General features: G+C 35.4%; 1 protein-coding gene across 1 annotated transcript in view; it reads left to right on the top strand.

The window, feature by feature from the left end:
* Nucleotides 1-17,978, top strand: part of ZC3HAV1L (ZC3HAV1 like) — a 64,727-nt gene that overhangs the window by 34,061 nt on the left and 12,688 nt on the right. The window contains exons 6-9 of the mRNA XM_072652593.1: nt 1,522-1,623; nt 8,108-8,276; nt 16,088-16,208; nt 17,393-17,489. Of these exons, the coding sequence (XP_072508694.1) occupies nt 1,522-1,623; nt 8,108-8,276; nt 16,088-16,208; nt 17,393-17,489 (489 nt within the window). The remainder of the gene's footprint in view (nt 1-1,521; nt 1,624-8,107; nt 8,277-16,087; nt 16,209-17,392; nt 17,490-17,978) is intronic.

The raw sequence follows: 17,978 nt of genomic DNA on the forward strand, positions 1-17,978 counted from the left end.
AAAACAAAAACAAAACAAAAACAAAAACAAAAAACAGTTATGTTTTTAATTAAGATTTTAAACTTATTTGTTGTAACAGATAACTGATTCATTTCAATGTTGAAATGAAGTCCATAAATTTTATCTAAATAGTATGCTGGCCACTTGGCTACTGGCAAATAACCTTAGTATTTTCATACTTAAATTGGGGATAATAATATTTGTAATACTTTCCTTATTGATCACAGTGCTTTGTACACCTTGAATATTTGTTACTCCTGAAATATTTTGTTCATGGGAGCTATAGTTATCACTTGATACTTTTGAGGCTGATTCCAAATGTGCATAATTTAGCTACTAAGTAGTAATTACTTGACCGACAATGTACTGACTACTAAAGGAAACTCTGAAGGAATGACAGATTTAGTTTATGAACTGCTTTACGTATGGTTTAATTTTTTTCTTTTAAAATATCTTTTATTTTTATATCATCTTCATTTCACAAACACATCCCCTCCCTAAAAAATACCCATTCCTTGTAACAAAGAAGGAAGGAGAAAGAATTCTGTTTAACAAAATCAACCAATCAATCAATTCAATTGTGAATACAATAGATATGACATTCTACCCCATGGTTTTTCTCTTCTAAAAAGAAGGGAATGAGGTGCTGTGAACCAGTTGTCCAGCTCCCTTGTCCTTCTGGTTCAGTTGGAGAATTCCCAATTTTGACTTGCTTTGAGGGGAGAGAGAAAGTGAAGTCCCTGCGGGAAGGAATCCACAGAAGACTCTTTATTCCATCCTTTGGCCCTCGATCTGTAATCCCATATCTGTAGTTACTCTTTGAGTAGCACCATTGATTGCTGTCTTAAGACTAGGTGTTTCAGGCAGCACTTTCTACCCAATGTTCAAAGCCTTAGACCTGGTGATTGGGACCATACTTTCTCCTTTTCTGTGTTCTTCTCAAAGAGGACATTATTTTCCCTCTAAATTTAGGGATAGGGACCAGACTTGTGATTTCATTGGCATAAGATATTCCCAGGTGAGGAAACTCTCTCTACAAATGCAGGTTGGAAATTTCTTGTCAACTTATATTCTTAGAGATTTGCCTGGAGCTGGTGAGGTTAGGTGATTTTTCTAGTACATGTCAAAAGCAGGACCTGAATCCAGGTTTTCCTGATTCTGAGACTAGCTCTCTGTCCAGCACCCCAAGCTGCTTCTCTTCATTATGCTGCCACTGTTTCACATCACCATGTCTCTTCTACCATGAAGGAAATGGCATGATTAGACATTAATTTCTTTGGGTTAAGCATTGCTTCAAGGCCTGTAGAAGCAATAAAGCTAGTTATTTCCTTCCAGGGAAAGGCACCTTAGGTCAGTTGATTCTAAAAATTGCAGGGTTCCCCCAGTTAATCTCAAGAAGGGAACTTGGAAGCGGCTTTCCTCCCTTACTTTATAGGTTAAGGTTTTACCTATTTCTCATAGCAGTACACTCAAGATTTGAGAGATAATTTACTATGACAATTTTTCTTCTCTCCTGTTTAGATATGTTTCCCCAGCCCCATCTCCCTCTTCTCCCTCGTACTTCAGTCTCCTGTTCAACTTGACCATTGGTCTTCCGCCTTTTTACCCAAATGTTGGAGTCCAGTGAGTAATGCTTATTCTATTTTCCATCCTCATCCTTTCTCATGGTAGAAGAGTTACTGAGTGATGAAGACAGACTAAATAGACAGTGAATCATCTTCTGGAGGCACCATTCCTCCCTCTTTCCTCCCATGCTCAACCACTTACAGCCAATATTGGTACAACCACCAAAGATACAGCATTGCTAGGCACAAAACAAAAGCAAAGAATGGTGGAAGGAAAGACCAAACCTTTCCTACTATGTAATTATATTCTTTAGTTTTTGTTCGTCTTATAATTTACCAAAATGTAGGGTCCTCATGTAATGACCATTTAGTTAAAATACTACTGGAGGAAAGGCACCATGTTAATGTTGACATTCTTGCTATAAATGAAACTAAAAAAACCAAGAAATTGCTGCTAAATGGAAGGGTGGCTTATGGTTTTATTGGCAAAACAATTGACCCAGAAAATGAATTGAGAAGATATAATTTAAGAATTATTGGGCTACCTGAAAGCCATGATCCAAAAAAAAGATAATTTCAAGAAATTATCAAGGAAAACTACTTTATATCTTAGTTCCACAGGGAAAAATAGAAGTTAAAAGAATCTATGGATCGCCTCCTGAAAGAGATTCCCCAAAGGAAAACCCCGGAATATTATAAGTAAATTCCAGAGTTCCCAGATGAAGGAGAAATTATTATAAACAAACAGAAACCATTCAAATATCATGAAGCCTCAGTCAAGATCACACAAGATTTAACAGCTTCCATATTAAAGGAGCAGAGGGCTTAGAATATTATGTTCCAGAAGGCAAAGGCACTAGTATTACAACTGAGAATCACCCAGAAAAGCTAAGTATAATCCTTCAGGGCAAAAAAGTGGATATTCAGTGAAATAGAAGACTTTCAAGAATTCCTGATGAAAAGATCAGAACTGAAAAGAAAATCTGATATTCAAACACAAGGCTCCAAAGAAGCATAAAAAAAGTAAACATGAAAGAGAAATCATAAAGGACTTCATAAAGTTAAATTGTTTACACTCCTACATGGGAAGATGATACATGTAATACCTAGGAACTTTATCATTATTAGGGCAATTAGGAGTTCTCAATAGAAACAAAGGTCATGGTGTGAGTTGATTATGCTGGTATGATCTAAAAACAAATGGATGAGTGAGAAAGAGGGAAGCACTGGGAAAGTTATAGGAAGAATGTGTAAAATGATATGACATGAAAGAGACTTGCAAGAAAGAGCTTTTGCAGAGGAGGGGAAAATGGAGATAGATGAGCAATGCTTAAATCTCACTCTCATCAGAATTGGTTCAAAAAGTGAAGAATAACTGTCTATATATATAGATACATCACACTCAAATGAGCATATAAATCTATCTTACCAAATAGGAAAGAAGGAGGGAAGAGGGATAAGAGAAGGGGTGATAAAAGAAAAGTCAGATTAAGGGAGGCAGTAGTTAGAAGAAAAACAGACTTTTGAGGAGGGACAGGATGAAAAGAGAGGTAGATAGAAGAAATTAAGATGGAGAAAAAAATACAGTTAGTAATAATAACTGTGAATGTGAATGAGTTGAACTCACCCATAAAATGGAGGTGGATAGCAGAATGGATTAGAAACCAGCATCCAACAATAAGTTGTTAACAAGAAACCTTTGGAACAGAAAGATGCTCCTAAGAGTTAAAATCAGCTAAACAGTTAAAATAAGGGCTGGAGCAGAATCTATTATACTTCAATTAAAGTAAAAAAAAAAATAGGGGTAGCAATCATAGTTTCAGACAAAGTAAAAACAAAAAATAGGCCTATTAAAATAGATAATCAGATTAATTACATTTTGTTAAAAGGTACCATAGACAATGAAGTAATGTCAAAAAGTTTTATAGCATGTTTATCTGTTAAAGGCTTCATTTCTCAGATATATAAGGAACTAATCAAATTTATAAAAAATAAGAGCCATTACTCAATTGATAATTGGTCAAGGGATATAAACAGGCAGTTTTCAGAAGAAGGAAATCAAAGCCATCTATAGTCATATTTTTAAAATGCTCTAAATCATTATTGATTAGAGAAATGTAAATAAAAACAACTCTGAGGTACCACCTCGCATATAATATGATAGAAAAGGAAAATGACAAATATTGGCGGGAATATGGAAAAAATAAGTACACTAGTGTATTGTTGGTGGAGTTATGAACTACTCTAATCATTCTGGAGAACAGTTTGGAACTATGACCACAGGACTATAAAACTGTGTATACCTTTGACCTAGCCATACTACTACTAGGGGGGCAGCTAGGTGGTGCAGTGGATAGAGTACCAGTGCAGGGGCTGGGAGGACCTGAGTTCAAATCTTACCTCAGACACTTGACACTCTCTAGCTGTGTGACCTTGGGCAAGTCACTTAACCCCAATTGCCTCATCCTGGGTCATCTCCAGTCATCCTGATGAATATCTGGTCACTGGATTCAGATGGCTGTGGAGGAGAAGTGAGGCTGCCCTCCCTCACTCAAAATAAAAATCAAGTGCAAGTCATGTCATCATTTCTCTGGTGGCATGGTGTTCTGCAATGAAGGACAAGCACACACTACTACTAGGTCTGTACCTCAAACAGATAAAAGAAAAAAGGAAAGGACCCGTATATACACAGTAATATTTATAGCAACTCTTTTTGTGATGGTGAAGGATTGTAAATTGAGGGGATGCCCATCCACTGGGGAATGGCTGAACAAGTTGCATAATGGAATACTATTGTGCTATAAGAAATAATGAGGGAGATGTTTTTGGAGAAACCTGGGAAGTCTTATATGTGCTGATACAAAGATAAATGAGCAGAAATCAGGAATTCATTGTATACAGTAAAAGTAACGTTGTAACAATGGCTCAACTGTGAAAGACTTAGCTACTATAATTAAAACAATAATCCAAGACAAGTCGGAAGGACACAGAATGAAAAATGCTATTCCACCTCCAGAGAGAGAACTGATGAACTCTCAATGCAAATTGAAATACAGTTTTCTCACTTTATTTTTCTTGGTGTTTTTTTGGAAGAGGATGACATCTCTAATATAGAAAGACACCTACAATTCCATGATTTTACATGTATGATTGATATATTGCCTGTCTTCTCAGTGGTTGGGGCATGGGCCAGAAGAGGGAGTCTGCAACTGAAAATTAAAAATAGAAAAAGAATGTTGGAAGTAAATAATAAAATTTAAAAACAATAACAAACTATGCAGGTATATAGTGAGCTATATACAGATAAATATAGAAAAAGAGGAAAGGCATTAGAATTAAAACTTTCTATCAAAGGCAAGATTTTAATTGGGACTTAAAAGAAGTTAGGGATATTAGTGATTGGATTTGAAGAGGGAGAGAATTCTAGGCATGGAGGATAACTAGGAAAAATGTCCAGAGCCAAGAGATAGAGTGAGTGCCTTGTTCATGGGACAGCAAGCAAGCTGGTTTCACTGGATTGAAGAGTATATCTTGGGGAGTAAAATGTAAAAGGACTGGAAAGGGAGGAGGGGGATAGGTTATAAAGAGCTTTGAAAGCCAAATACTGTTTTGTATTTGTTCCTAGAGGCAACAGCAAGTCACTGGAGTTTTTTTGAGTAGTAGGAAGACGATTGGACCTGCACTCTAGGAAAATGACTTTAGCGGCTGAATGGAGGATGGATTGAAGTAGAGGGAGACTTGAGCCAGGCAGATTTTGCACCAGCAGGATATTGCAATAGTCCAGATACAAGATGATGAGGGCCCACACTAGTGTGGTGGCATTCAGAGCAAAGGAGACATTCAGAAGGTGTTGCAAAGGTGGAAAAGGCAGTCCTTGTCAACTGCTTGGATATGGGAGGTGGGGGTGGTGAGAGAGTGAGGAATTCAAGATGATTGCTAGGATATGAGCCTGAGGGACTGGGAGAATAGTGTTTCCCTCTGCAGTTATGGAGAAGGTAGGAGGGTGGAAGGGTTTAGGAGGAAAGACAATGAGTTCTGTTCCGGACATACTGAGTTTAAGATGCCTACTGGATGTTGAATTCAAGATGTCTAAAAGGCAGTTGGAGATGCGAGATTGGAGATCTGCAGAGAGATTGGTGCAAGAAAGATGGGTTTTTATTACTTATTTATTCATATTTTAATGAGATTTTTTGAATTTTAAAATTTTAAAAAATTAAATGTATTTTTAGTTTTCAACATTCACTTCCACAAGATTTTGAGTTCCAAATTTTCTCCCCATCTCTCCCCTCCCCCCACCACACATTCTGATTACCCCTTCCCCGAATTTGCCCTCCCTTCTATCACACACACCCTTTCTCTCATCCCCTTCCCCTCTATTTGAAAGATAGAATTTTAGAATCATTAGCATAGAGCTGGTAATTATATCCATAGGAGCTGATAAGATCACCTAATGAAGTAATATATCCAGGACACCAACAGTTAAGTGGCATAGTATGTAGAACACTGGACTTGGAATCAGGAAGACTTGAATTCAAATTCTACCTCAGATGCTTCATAGCTATGTGTAACCCTGGACAAGTTGGTTAACCTCTTATCTGAAGATTCATCTAAAAAATAGGATAATAATAGCTTGTACCTCAGCAGGTTGTTGATCAGAGCGTTTAAGGTTTTCAAAGTTTTTCTTTTTTTTTTTAGGTGAGTGCTAGTTTATTTTTAAAAATTTAATTAATTTATTTGTTTTCCGTTTTCAACAATCACTTCTATCACATCCATAAGTTTTAAATTTCTCCCCTTGCTTCCCCTCTCCTTCCCTGAGATGGCATGCAATCTTATAAGGGTTCTATACTTATGTTCTTATAAAGAAAGTTATTTTCCTTATAACATTATTGATATTGCATCATTTATTTGCCTGCTTCTGCTAACTTCATTCTGTGTTAGTGCATGTATCTTCCCAAAATTCTCTGAAACTATCCCTTTCATTATTTCTTATGGTAGAAAAACATTCCATTACATTCACATTGTATAATTTGTTCAGCTGTCCTCCACTTGATGGGTATCCTTTTAAGTTTCTGGTTCTTTGCCACTACAAAAAGAGCTACCACAAATTTTTTTGTGTGTCTTGGTCCTTTCATCTTTATTTATCTCTTTGTGGTATAGACTTAGTAGTGATATTACTTGGCATGGTTCCAAACTGCATTCTAGAATGGCTAAACCAATTCATAGTTCTTTCAATGGTGATTATAGTATTGTATTTGTTTTCCTACAGTCCTTCCAACAATTGTCATTTTCCTTTTTTGTTATTTTTGCTAATCTGATAGGTATGAGATGGAACCTCAGAGATGCTTTAACTTGAATTTCTCTAATTGTGATTTGGAATGTCTTTTATATGATTGTTGAAAACTTGGTTTTTTCCCTCTGATAACCATCTACTTATATCTGTCTATCATTTAGCTATTGGAGAATGGTGTTTATTCTTATATATTTAAAGTAATTTCTTATGTATCTTAGATATCATATGTGTATCAAAGATATTTGCTACAAAGATTTTTTCCCCCAGTTAACTGTTTCCCTTCTAATTTTAACTCCATTAGTTTTGTTTGTGTGAAGATATTTCCTTCCTCACTTCTCTAATTTATTTATGATGTGACCTTTCAAAAACCTAAATTGTTTCTTCATTTGGAACTTATCATGACACATGGTGTGAAGTGTTTGTCTAAGCCTAATTTATACCAGACTACCTTCTGGTTTCCTCAGCAGCTATTGTTAAATAGGGAATCTTTTTCTTCTGTATTGTACCTAATCCATTTCCCTGATTGACCTCTCTATTTTTTAGCCAATATAAAATAGTTTTGATCATTTCTGCTTTGTAATATGGTTTGAGATCTGATACTTCTGGATCCTTTTTTGTTTCAATTCCCCCCCTTCTCCCCATTATTTCCCTTGAGGTACTTGATCATTTGTTCTTTCAGATGAAGATGGATATCATTATTTTTTTTGCTCTGTAAAAGTAATGCTTTGGTAGTTCAATTGGCTTGGCACTGTATAAGTAGATTTAGGTAGTATTGTCATTTTTATTATATTTGAACAACAACCACTAGTAATTAACATTTCTTTATTTGTTTATGTCTGTATTGTTTTATTATCATGTTTTGTATAGCTCTTGTTTGTATCTTGGTTCATCAATTCCCAAATGTTGTATAATCTGTAGCTATTTTGAACAGAATTTTTCATCCTGTTTCTTCTTGTTTGGTTTTGTTGCAATACACAGAAATGCTGATGATTTATGTTGGTTTATTTTATATTCTATATCTTTGCTAAAGTTGCTGTTTCCATTAATTTTAATGCCCTTTTTAGGGTTAATAAATTTTTGTTGAATTCAATTAAATTTGAACTTTACTCAGATTCTTAGTGAGATATGCCCATACATGAAGATACTGGTTATACATTAAAGGTAGCCCTATTGTTTCCTATGCATACAAAGCCACACTTTTAATATACTGGACCATCTATTTTTAAAGATGTGTTTTGCTTCATTTCTGTAGAATGGGAGATCTGGATATCAATTTTGAAACTATGACCTGTGGTTTGAACCAAGTGCGTCGTTTATCTACCCCATCTTCTGTCACCAAACCTTCCAATATTCTCTTAACCACCACATGGCTCTGGTACTGGCTGAATGACAATGGTCATTGGATTGAATATGGATCCCAGGTGAGTGGCTATTTACTCCAATTTCTTTTTGTGGGGCTTTCACTGGGTTATTAGCTTTGCCCTACATGTGAAGATCACTTTGATATTCATCTAAGTCAGCTGGGAAAAATTTGTACTTTCTGTGTGTGTGGGTGCATGTATGTGTCAGTTACATAACAGTTATGCCAAAAGTTATTCTGAATGTATCCTCCATGGAAAGTTCTAGCTTATTCAGTTTCTTACAACTTTATAATGCCTGAGGTAAAAGTTCTGTTTTTCTTTGCCACTCTCTAACTTGGGACAATGTTTTGTTTTACTTTTGGATAAGACTGAGGTGAAGGACAACATGACTCCATGTCTGGTGCACCTATTTCCACTTAAATTTCTGTGATATCTCCTGTATATCAGTCGCATTTGGAGAAGAGAAAGTCATCAGCTATATAGACAAGTCAAATAAACAGCAGGCTTCAGAAATGTCAACCAATTATTTGTAGAAGAAGCTCAGTGTTTAGCAGTTGTCAGATTTGGAAGAGGATTTAGGGAACTGAATAGTAATTTGCTTTACTTTCTTTGCTTCCTGGGAATCTAATATGGGTCAGATTAGTCTGTGCTTCCCAGAGACATGTGGATTATACTTGGTGTAAATAGCCCTGGAGTCCCACTCAATCTAAAGCTATCTTCACCCCGACCACCTAAGAGGCAGCTCTGGTATAGTGAAAGTGCATTGGGTTGGTAGAGACTTGAGTTTTAATTGCACTTCCTACACCATAGATAAGTCACTTAACTTCTTAGTTTTCTTATCTTTGACAAGAGGAGTAATATGTTAAGACTTTGTATGTAACAGAAAGATAATTGTAGGTTTTATTATTGGACCAGCCAGTTGATGATCTAATAGAAGCCACTACATTTCTTCATCTGTTGTATGATAGGTTTCCTTACTAGTATAAGAAATGAGCTAGGGAACCTGCCTTCTTACTTCTTGTTAATTTTTTAAAAACCATTAGTTAGAAAACAGAGTCAAAAATGACAGAATAAGAAGAAGACTATTTGCCTTGCTTACCCAGCACACTTTTTCCAAAACAACCTTGAAAATGCCCCAGACTGAATTCTAATGAGGAAAGCCAAGAAAAAGTCACAGTGAGTCATTCTTTAAGCCCAGGGAGACAGAGAGGTCTGTGGACTCTAAGCACAGGCATTAACCAGAAGCAAGTCACCCAGCGGTAACAAGCATTCTAATGCCCAGGGATGGAAAAGGGATTGAGACAAAGCACAAGGGAAAGAAACACCAGGGAAGAAAAAGGTCTTGGGGATCCCTGAACTAGCATTGGATGCAGAAACAGGTGCCATCTGGCAATTGTATCACTCATTGCCCACTACAGGTCACAAATTCAAAGTAGAAAGGAGTGGTCATGGGTGAGGAGGGTGCAACTGGCTGTGTACTGAGCAAGGAACAAGTTCCAAAAATGTAGCTGCATAGCTCTGAGTCCAGGAGTAGAGCTGACACTCATTTCTAGCCTTTAACCTAGCACATAAGCCTGCAGTGGAATAATCAAGACAGCTTTCCTAAACCAAAGGAGAGTGGGCAGTTCAGTCACCTGCAGAATTGACTGAGTCAAGTAATGGTCCATGTAACTTCAGCTGCATATAAGCCAGCAGACTCAAACCTGGGTCAGGAACTCGCAGAGCTAAGATCAAGAGAACAGTGAATAGACTTCTCCCCAGATTATACCACATTTGTATCATTGAAAATATACAGGCTCCCAGAGTGAGCTGTGAAAGCATCAGAAGTCCTTAAAAAGACAGAAGTTCAGACCAGACATCTTCCCCACACCCTGGAAGTACACAGAGTCCAGCATAAGCATAAAAGCCAAAGTCAGGAAGTAGGTGGAAGAATGAGCAAACAAAAAAATCTGACCACAAAGAGTTACTATGATAGCTCAAGTGCAAGACACAAAGTCAGAGAAAAACAATGATTTAAAAACATAAACAAAGCCTCAAAGAAAAATTCAGATTAGACACAAGTCCAACAAGAATTCTTAAAAGAGTTAAAAAGTTTTTTTTAAAAGAGCAAAAATAATTGATTTTAACAACTAAATAAGAGTGGTAGAAAAAAGTAAGAAAAGAAATGAGAGCTGCAGAGAAAAGATGTGAAAAAAAGTTAATATTTAAGCTTAGGAAAGAAAAAATTAAAACAGTTAAAAAAACTTGGTTAAAAAATTAACAGTTAAGCTTGATAAAAAGGTGCAGAACATTATTGAAAAAATAACTCCTTGAAAGTTAGTGTATACCATGTGGAAGCTAATGATTCTGTGATACATCAAGAAATGATACGACAAAGTGAAAAGGCTGAAAAACTTGAAGAAAATGTGATATATCTTAGGGGAAAAACAATTGACCTGGGAAAAAAGGTCAAGGAGAGTTACTTTAAGAATCTCTGGACTAACTGAGAGCTTTGAACAAAAAAATAGAGCCTAAGCTTCATATTTCAAGAATTCATAAAAGAAACCCACCCAGATATTTTAAAACTAGGGAGCAAAATAGAAATTAAAAGAATTACACCAGTTGCTTCCTGGAAGAAACCCCAAAAAGAAAACTCCCAAGAATCCTATAGCGAAAATTGAGAGCTCCCAGGTCAAGGAAAAAAGCACTGCCTACAACCAGAAAGAAAGAATCCAAGTACCACAGAGTCACAGTGAGGATTGCACAAAATTTAACAGCTATTTCTATCAATAAACAGACAGCTTGGAATACCATGTTTCAGAAGGAAAAGGATCTAGGATTACCACCAGAAAAAAAAAATCTATCCAGCAAAATTACATATGGGGAAAATGGAGTTTTAACAAAATAGAGGACTTTTAAGCATTCTTTATGAAAAGACCAGAGGTGAATCGCAGCTTTGACACTCAGACACAGGACTCAAAAAAAAATATAAAAAAGGTAAACATGAGTAAGAAATCATAAACAACTAAACAATGTTAAACTGTGCTTTCTTATATGGGGAGATGATTCATATAACCTTCCAAGATTTTATCATCATCAGAGGTCTTAGAGGGAGTCTAATTAGACAGAGGGCCTGGGTATGTTTCTATTAAGTTTGGATGATCTCAAAAGAAATGTAGAAGGGTGGAAAAGAGGAATGCTCAGAGAGACAGAGGAAGAATGGGAATAATTATCTTACATAAATGGGACTCACAAGGAAGAGTTTATATAATAAAGGGAGCAATTGGGGGCAGGGAGTGAATGACATTTGAACCACATACTCATCTGGATTGCTTAAAGGAAAGAAAAATATAATGGAGATTAATGAATGAGAATAGGAAGAAGTTTATCTATTTCCTAGCAATGCATGTCATTTTCACAAAAAATGCCCTATATTAGGCATAAAATCCTCACAGGCATATTCAGAAAAGCAGAAATATTAAATGAATCTTTTATGGACCATAATGCAATCAAAATTGAGTTACTGGAAAAATGATTAAAAACTCATTAGAAATTAAATATTTTAATCCTAAAGAATGAATCAGGCAAAGAATAATTCATAAAAACAATCAATAATTTCATTAAATAAAATGGCAACAATGAGACAACAGACCAAAATTTGTGGGATGCAGGCAAAGCAGTCCTTAGGGAAATTTTTATATATCTTTAAATTCTTACATGAATAAGAAATAGAAAGAGTAAATCCATAAAATGTACATACAGCTAAATCAAACAAGCTAGAAAGCCACCATTTTAAAACCTTTCAATTAAACACATTAGACATGCATTAAAAAAAAACAACCAAGAAAAAGAACCAATTGAAAATCCTCAATTAAACACCAAAATGAAAATCCTGAAAATCAAAGAAGAGATTGATAAAATTGAAAGTAAAAAACTATTGAACTAATAAATAAAATTAGGAGATAGTTTTATGATAAAAACAATAAAATAGATAAACAAATGGTTAATTTGATTAACAAAATGAAAGTAAACCAAATTACCAGAATAAAAAATGAAAAGGATGAATTCACAACCAATGAAGAATAAATAAAAGTAATTATTAAGATCTATTTTGCCCAACTATATGTACACCAGTAAAACAGGTAGTCTAAATGAAATGGATAAATATTTACAAAAGTATTAATTGCCCAAATTAACAGAACAGAATAGAATACTTAAGTAACCCTATATTAAGGGGAAATAAAATGAGCAAGCCATAAATGAACTCCCTAAAAGGAAAAAAAAAAACAGGACCAGATGGATTTACAAGCAAATTAAGGAACTAGTAATTTCAATACTATATAAACTGTTTGAAAAGGTAAAGGAGTCCTATCAGATTCCTTCAGTGACAAATATGTTCTTGATACCTAAACCTGAGAGAGTCAGGTCAGAGAAAGAAAACTATAGACCAGTTTTTCTAATGAATACTGCTGCAAAAAAATTTAAATAAAATACTAGCTAGGAGATTACAGTAATATACTACAAAGCTCATACCCTATGACCAAGCTAGATTTGTACCAGGAATGCTAGGCTGGTTTAATATGAGAAAACTATAAGTATAATTGACTATATTAATAACAAAAACTATAAAAGATTATTTCAGTAGATTCAGAATGGTTTGTTTGTTTGTTTTTTACAAAATACAATATACATTCTTGCTAAAACACACACACACACACACACACACGTATAAAATAAATAGAGCTTTACTGGAAATTTGTACTTAAAACCAAAAGCAAGCATTATATATAATGGGAATAAGCTGGAAGTCTTTCCAGTGAGATCGGGGGGAAGCAAGGATGTCCATTATCACTATTACTGTTCAATATTGTCCTGGAAATGCTAGCTATAGTAGTAAGACAAGAAAAAGAAATTGAAGGAAAAAGCATAAGCAGAGAGGTAGCAAAATGGTCACTGGTCAGAGGATATGAAAGTTTGCATAGAAAATATTAGAGAGTCAATTAAAAAACTAATTGAAAAAATAAAAAATTTCAGGAAAATTGCAATATATAACATAGAGGCATACAACTCATTAATATTTCTGTATATTAACAACAAAATCCAACACAAAGAGATGGAAAGATAAATTCTATTTCAAATGCTATGAATAGTATAGAATGCTAAAATAAAATAGCATATAATACTAGTATAAATAGTATCAATCACTAGTATAGTAGTATAAAATATTAGACTTAGGAGACTACCTACCAAGATATACACAAGAACTGTATGAACACAATTACAAAACATTCTTTACATAAACAAAGTTAGATCTAAGTGGAGAAACTAATTGCTTGTAGGTAGACAGAACCAATATGATAAAAATGACAGTATTATCACAATTAATTTACTTATTCAGTGCCATATCGATCAAACTACCTAAGAATTACTGTATAGAGCTAGAAAAAAATAACAAAATTCGTCTGGAGGAATAAAAAGTCAAAAATATGAAGGGAATGAATGGGGAAAAAATGAGAAGGAAGGAGCCTAGCAGTACCATATTTCAAATGATATGCCACAAAGCTGTAATCATCAAAACAATTTGATATCATGTAAGAAACAGTGAAGTTGATCAGTGAAACAGATTAGCTATACAAAAGCAAAAGAACAGAGTAATCTTAGTGTTTGATAATCCCAAAGATTCCAGCTATTGGTGCAAGAACTCTCTATTCAGTAAAAACTGTCGGGAAAACTGGAAAGTAGTCTGGCAGAAATAGATATAGACCAATATCTCACCACATTCCAAGATAAGCTCCATGTGGGTATATGATTTAAACATTAAGGTTGACATCATAAGCAAATTAGTGGAACGTGGCAGAAATTATCTGTCAGATCTGGCAATAAGGGAAGAGTTCATGACCAAATAAGAGACAGGTTCACAGGAGGTTAAATGGACAATTTTTATTATTTAAAATTGTAAAAGTTTTGCACAAATAAAACCAATGTAGCTAAAATTTGAAGAAAAGCAGGAAACTGAGGGAAAAATCTTTGTAGCAAGTTTCTCTGATAAAGGCCTCATTTCTAAGAATTCTAGGAAATGGAGTCAAATATACAAGAATAAGAACCATTCCTCAATTGATAAATGGTCAAAGGAGATGACAAGGGAGTTTTCAAAGGAAGAAATCAAAGCTATCAATAGCCATGTGAAAAAATGCTATAAATCACTAATAATTAGGAAGATGCAGATTAAAACAACCTAGATTGGCTAAGATGACAAAAAGGAAAAATTACTTGCTAGAGGAGAAGTGGGAAAATTAGGTATTTAAAGGACTGTTGACAGTCCAATCATTCTGTGCCCAAAAAAGGTATTAAACTCTGCAAACCCTTAAACCTAGCAATACTTTTATTATATCTATATCCCAAATAAATAAAAGAAAATGGAAAAGAACCTGCATGTACAAAAGTATTTATAGCAGCTTTTTCTGTGGTAGCAAAGAATAGGAAACTGATAGAATGACCATCAATTGGAGAATGACTGAACAAATTATAGTATGTGATGTGATAGAATACTCTTGTGTTATAAGAAATGATGAAGGGGATGTTTTCAGAAAAATCTGGGAAGACTTGTATGAACAGAGATGCAAAGTGATGAGAGCAGAGCTGAGAACAATTTATATAGTATCAGCAATAAAGTAAAAATAATGGACTCTGAAAAACTAAGTAATTCTGATCAACATAATGATCAACTACAATTCCAGAGGACTCGAGAGGAAACTTGCTAAACACCTCCAAGACAGAGGACTGATGGACTGAGATTGCAGAATGAATTATATTTTCCTTCTTCCCTCCCTCCCTCCCTCTCTCTCTTTCTTTCTTCCTTTTTCTTTCTTTCTTTCCTTCTTTCTTTCTTTCTTTCTTTCCTTCTTCCTTCCTTCCCTTCTTTCTTTCCTTCTTTCTTTCTTCCTTTCTTTTTCTTTCCTTCTTTCTTTCCTTCTTTCTTTCTTCCTTTCCTTCTTTCTTTCCTTCTTTCTTTCTTCCTTTCCTTCTTTCTTTCCTTCTTTCTTTCCTTCCTTCTTTCTTTCTTTCCTTCTTTCTTTCTTCCTTTCTTTCTTTCCTTCCTTCTTTCTTTCCTTCCTTCTTTCTTCCTTCCTTCTTTCTTTCCTTCCTTCTTTCTTTCCTTCCTTCTTTCTTTCCTTCTTTCTTCCTTCCTTCCTTCCTTCCTTCCTTCCTTCCTTCCTTCCTTCCTTCCTTCCTTCCTTCCTTCCTTCCTTCCTTCCCTCCCTCCCTCCCTCCCTCCCTCCTTCCTTCCTTCCTTCCTTCCTTCCTTCCTTCCTTCCTTCCTTCCTTCCTTCCTTCCTCCTTTTTTGCACATAGTAATGCTTGAATTTGTTTTGCATGACTGTATTTAAAATGGGTTTTGTTTTTCTTGTCTTCTCAGTGAGTGGGGGGAGGGGAATGGGAGGAATGGGAAAATTAAAAATTGAAAATAAAATAGAATGTAATTAAAAATAAAGTCAGTATTTAGCTTGGCTTATAAAAGAATGTGTTTTCTTAAAAATGAGATGAGCTACTATTTGAATATGATCCACGTCCACTGAAATGGTTTCAAGGGGGTGGGTTTCAGCAGTATTTTCTCCTTCCCTATTTAACACTCCTAGTGCTTCCCCTTTCCCACAGTTCATTGTTTGTTTGTTTGTTTTACCAACAGTTGGTAGTGTCTTTGTCTAGTTATTTCCTTCATATTGTACCAATTGATTTTTATTTTGTTTTTACAAAGGTGAATTTCCTGTGTTTTCCAATTAAGGTCATAAAAAGTGGTCCATAATTTATCCTGAGCCAAAAATGAAAGGATATTACGCATCTTAGATCCATGTATGCATTTTTTCACAGTTCTCAAAATTTCTGTTTTTTAGGGTGAAAGTCATCCTACTTCTTCAGTAACATCTATAGATATAGAAACAGTGTTCCTTGCTGATTCACATGCCACTGTAGACTTTCAAGCAGGACATCAGTTCTATGAAATCAACTTTAAAGGTATAATACTTAGGCTTTTGTACTTAACCAAAGAATGGTGGATTTTAATGCCACAGTTGATAGTTAAAGAACTCCCCACATCTTGGTATTGATTAGGAAAGGAAGAAAGACATTTTATTGAACTGAATGCTATACCCATATTCAAACAGAAGGCAATATCAGAAATATTAAAACAATTAAAACGTTAATTTCTATCCTTATAGCTTCCTGAATATGGGAAGAAAGTAAGGGGGCAAAGGCAGGGTGGTCTGAAACATTCAGTGTGAGGGAATTAGATTGACTAAAGGCAGTGAGTCATAGTAGAAGGACTTCTGAACTTTGAGTCAAGAAAGATTTAGGTTCAAAACCTGCCTCTTAGCATTTATCATTTCTTTGACCCCGGGTAAGGTACCTAACATCTCTGAATCTGGGAATAATAAGTGGTACAATTGGTATGTAGTATGTATTTTACACAGTTGTTGTAAGGACCTGGTGAGGTCATGTATTTCAAAGCCTGACACATAGTAAGTGCCATGTAAATATTCGTTGTGATAATCCTCATTATTATCATTATCACCCTTTACAAACCTTAAAGCAAAGCCAAAACAGTTTTGTTTGCAGACAAGGTTGAAGGGTAGAAGAATGATAATTTCAGCTTTGTACCCATGTATCCCAGCTCTACCAGCTCTGACTTCATCCCAGATTAGCTCTCCTTTAGGCATGGGGAGCCAGATGTGATAAACCGAGCTTGGATTGCAGTTAGGACTCTTCAGGAAATTGGGGGACAGGAAGTAATTCTCAGTGATTCCACCTGTGTGCTGCTGCAAGGTATCTTGCTTGCTGGCTCTATTTGAGTGAGTCTCACTGCTTCCTCAGCAGCCAATTACTTGATAGTCTTGTCACCATATTAACCTTAAAGGTAGTATAAATGCCACTTCTTAAATTCTGGCTGAATCTGAAGCAACCTAAGGACATAGTTTAGTTGATGCAGCCACAGGGTCCAGAAATGGAGGAAATGATGCCTCCATCAACCCTCTTTAACACCTCGGATGAAATGGCTCTCAGGAAAATTGAATCCCTTGGGACTTTGTGTGTATGTGTGTCTGTGTGTGTGTGTGTATGCGTGTGTGTGTGTGTGTGTTTAAAATATGGGTATTTTACTCTTAATCACTGAAAAAAAAACTGTCCTTCATTTCTCTTTCAAGAAATGATTCAGAGAAATTTGATATGCCAAACCAAAAGAAAAGTATGTAGGAGGCCAAAATTTGTGTCCCCTGATGATGTGGACCAAATAAGGAAACGGTGAGTACTTAATGACGGTGCTTAAAGTTGCTTAATGGTAAGAAAAGGTGTGAGATAAGACCCCCCTCAAAAAATTCTTTAGCTAGAGGTAGCTAGGTGGCCCAGTGGATAGAAGGCTGGACCTGGAGTTAAGAAGACCTGAATTCAAATTCAGCCTCAAATACTTACTATCTCTGTGACCCTGGGCAAGTCATGTAATCTCTGCCTCTGTCTGTCTTGTTTCCTCAACTGTAACATGGATGATAACATCACCTACATCCCAGGATTATTGTGATGATCAAATGAGACAATAGTTATAAAATGTTTAGCACAGTGCCTGGCACATAATAGATGTTAAATTAAAAAATCTCTCCTTTCTGAAATGACATTGGTGAATGGATTATTTTTCACTCTCTCTCATAGACTAATAATACCATATGTTTGTCATTCTTTTTCCTAGGTGGTATAGGGTCCCATAACCTCATTTGATTGTATGATCAAAGAAGGCTT

The sequence above is a fragment of the Notamacropus eugenii genome, chromosome 3 (assembly GCF_028372415.1).
Source record: "Notamacropus eugenii isolate mMacEug1 chromosome 3, mMacEug1.pri_v2, whole genome shotgun sequence".
NCBI lineage: Eukaryota > Metazoa > Chordata > Mammalia > Diprotodontia > Macropodidae > Notamacropus > Notamacropus eugenii.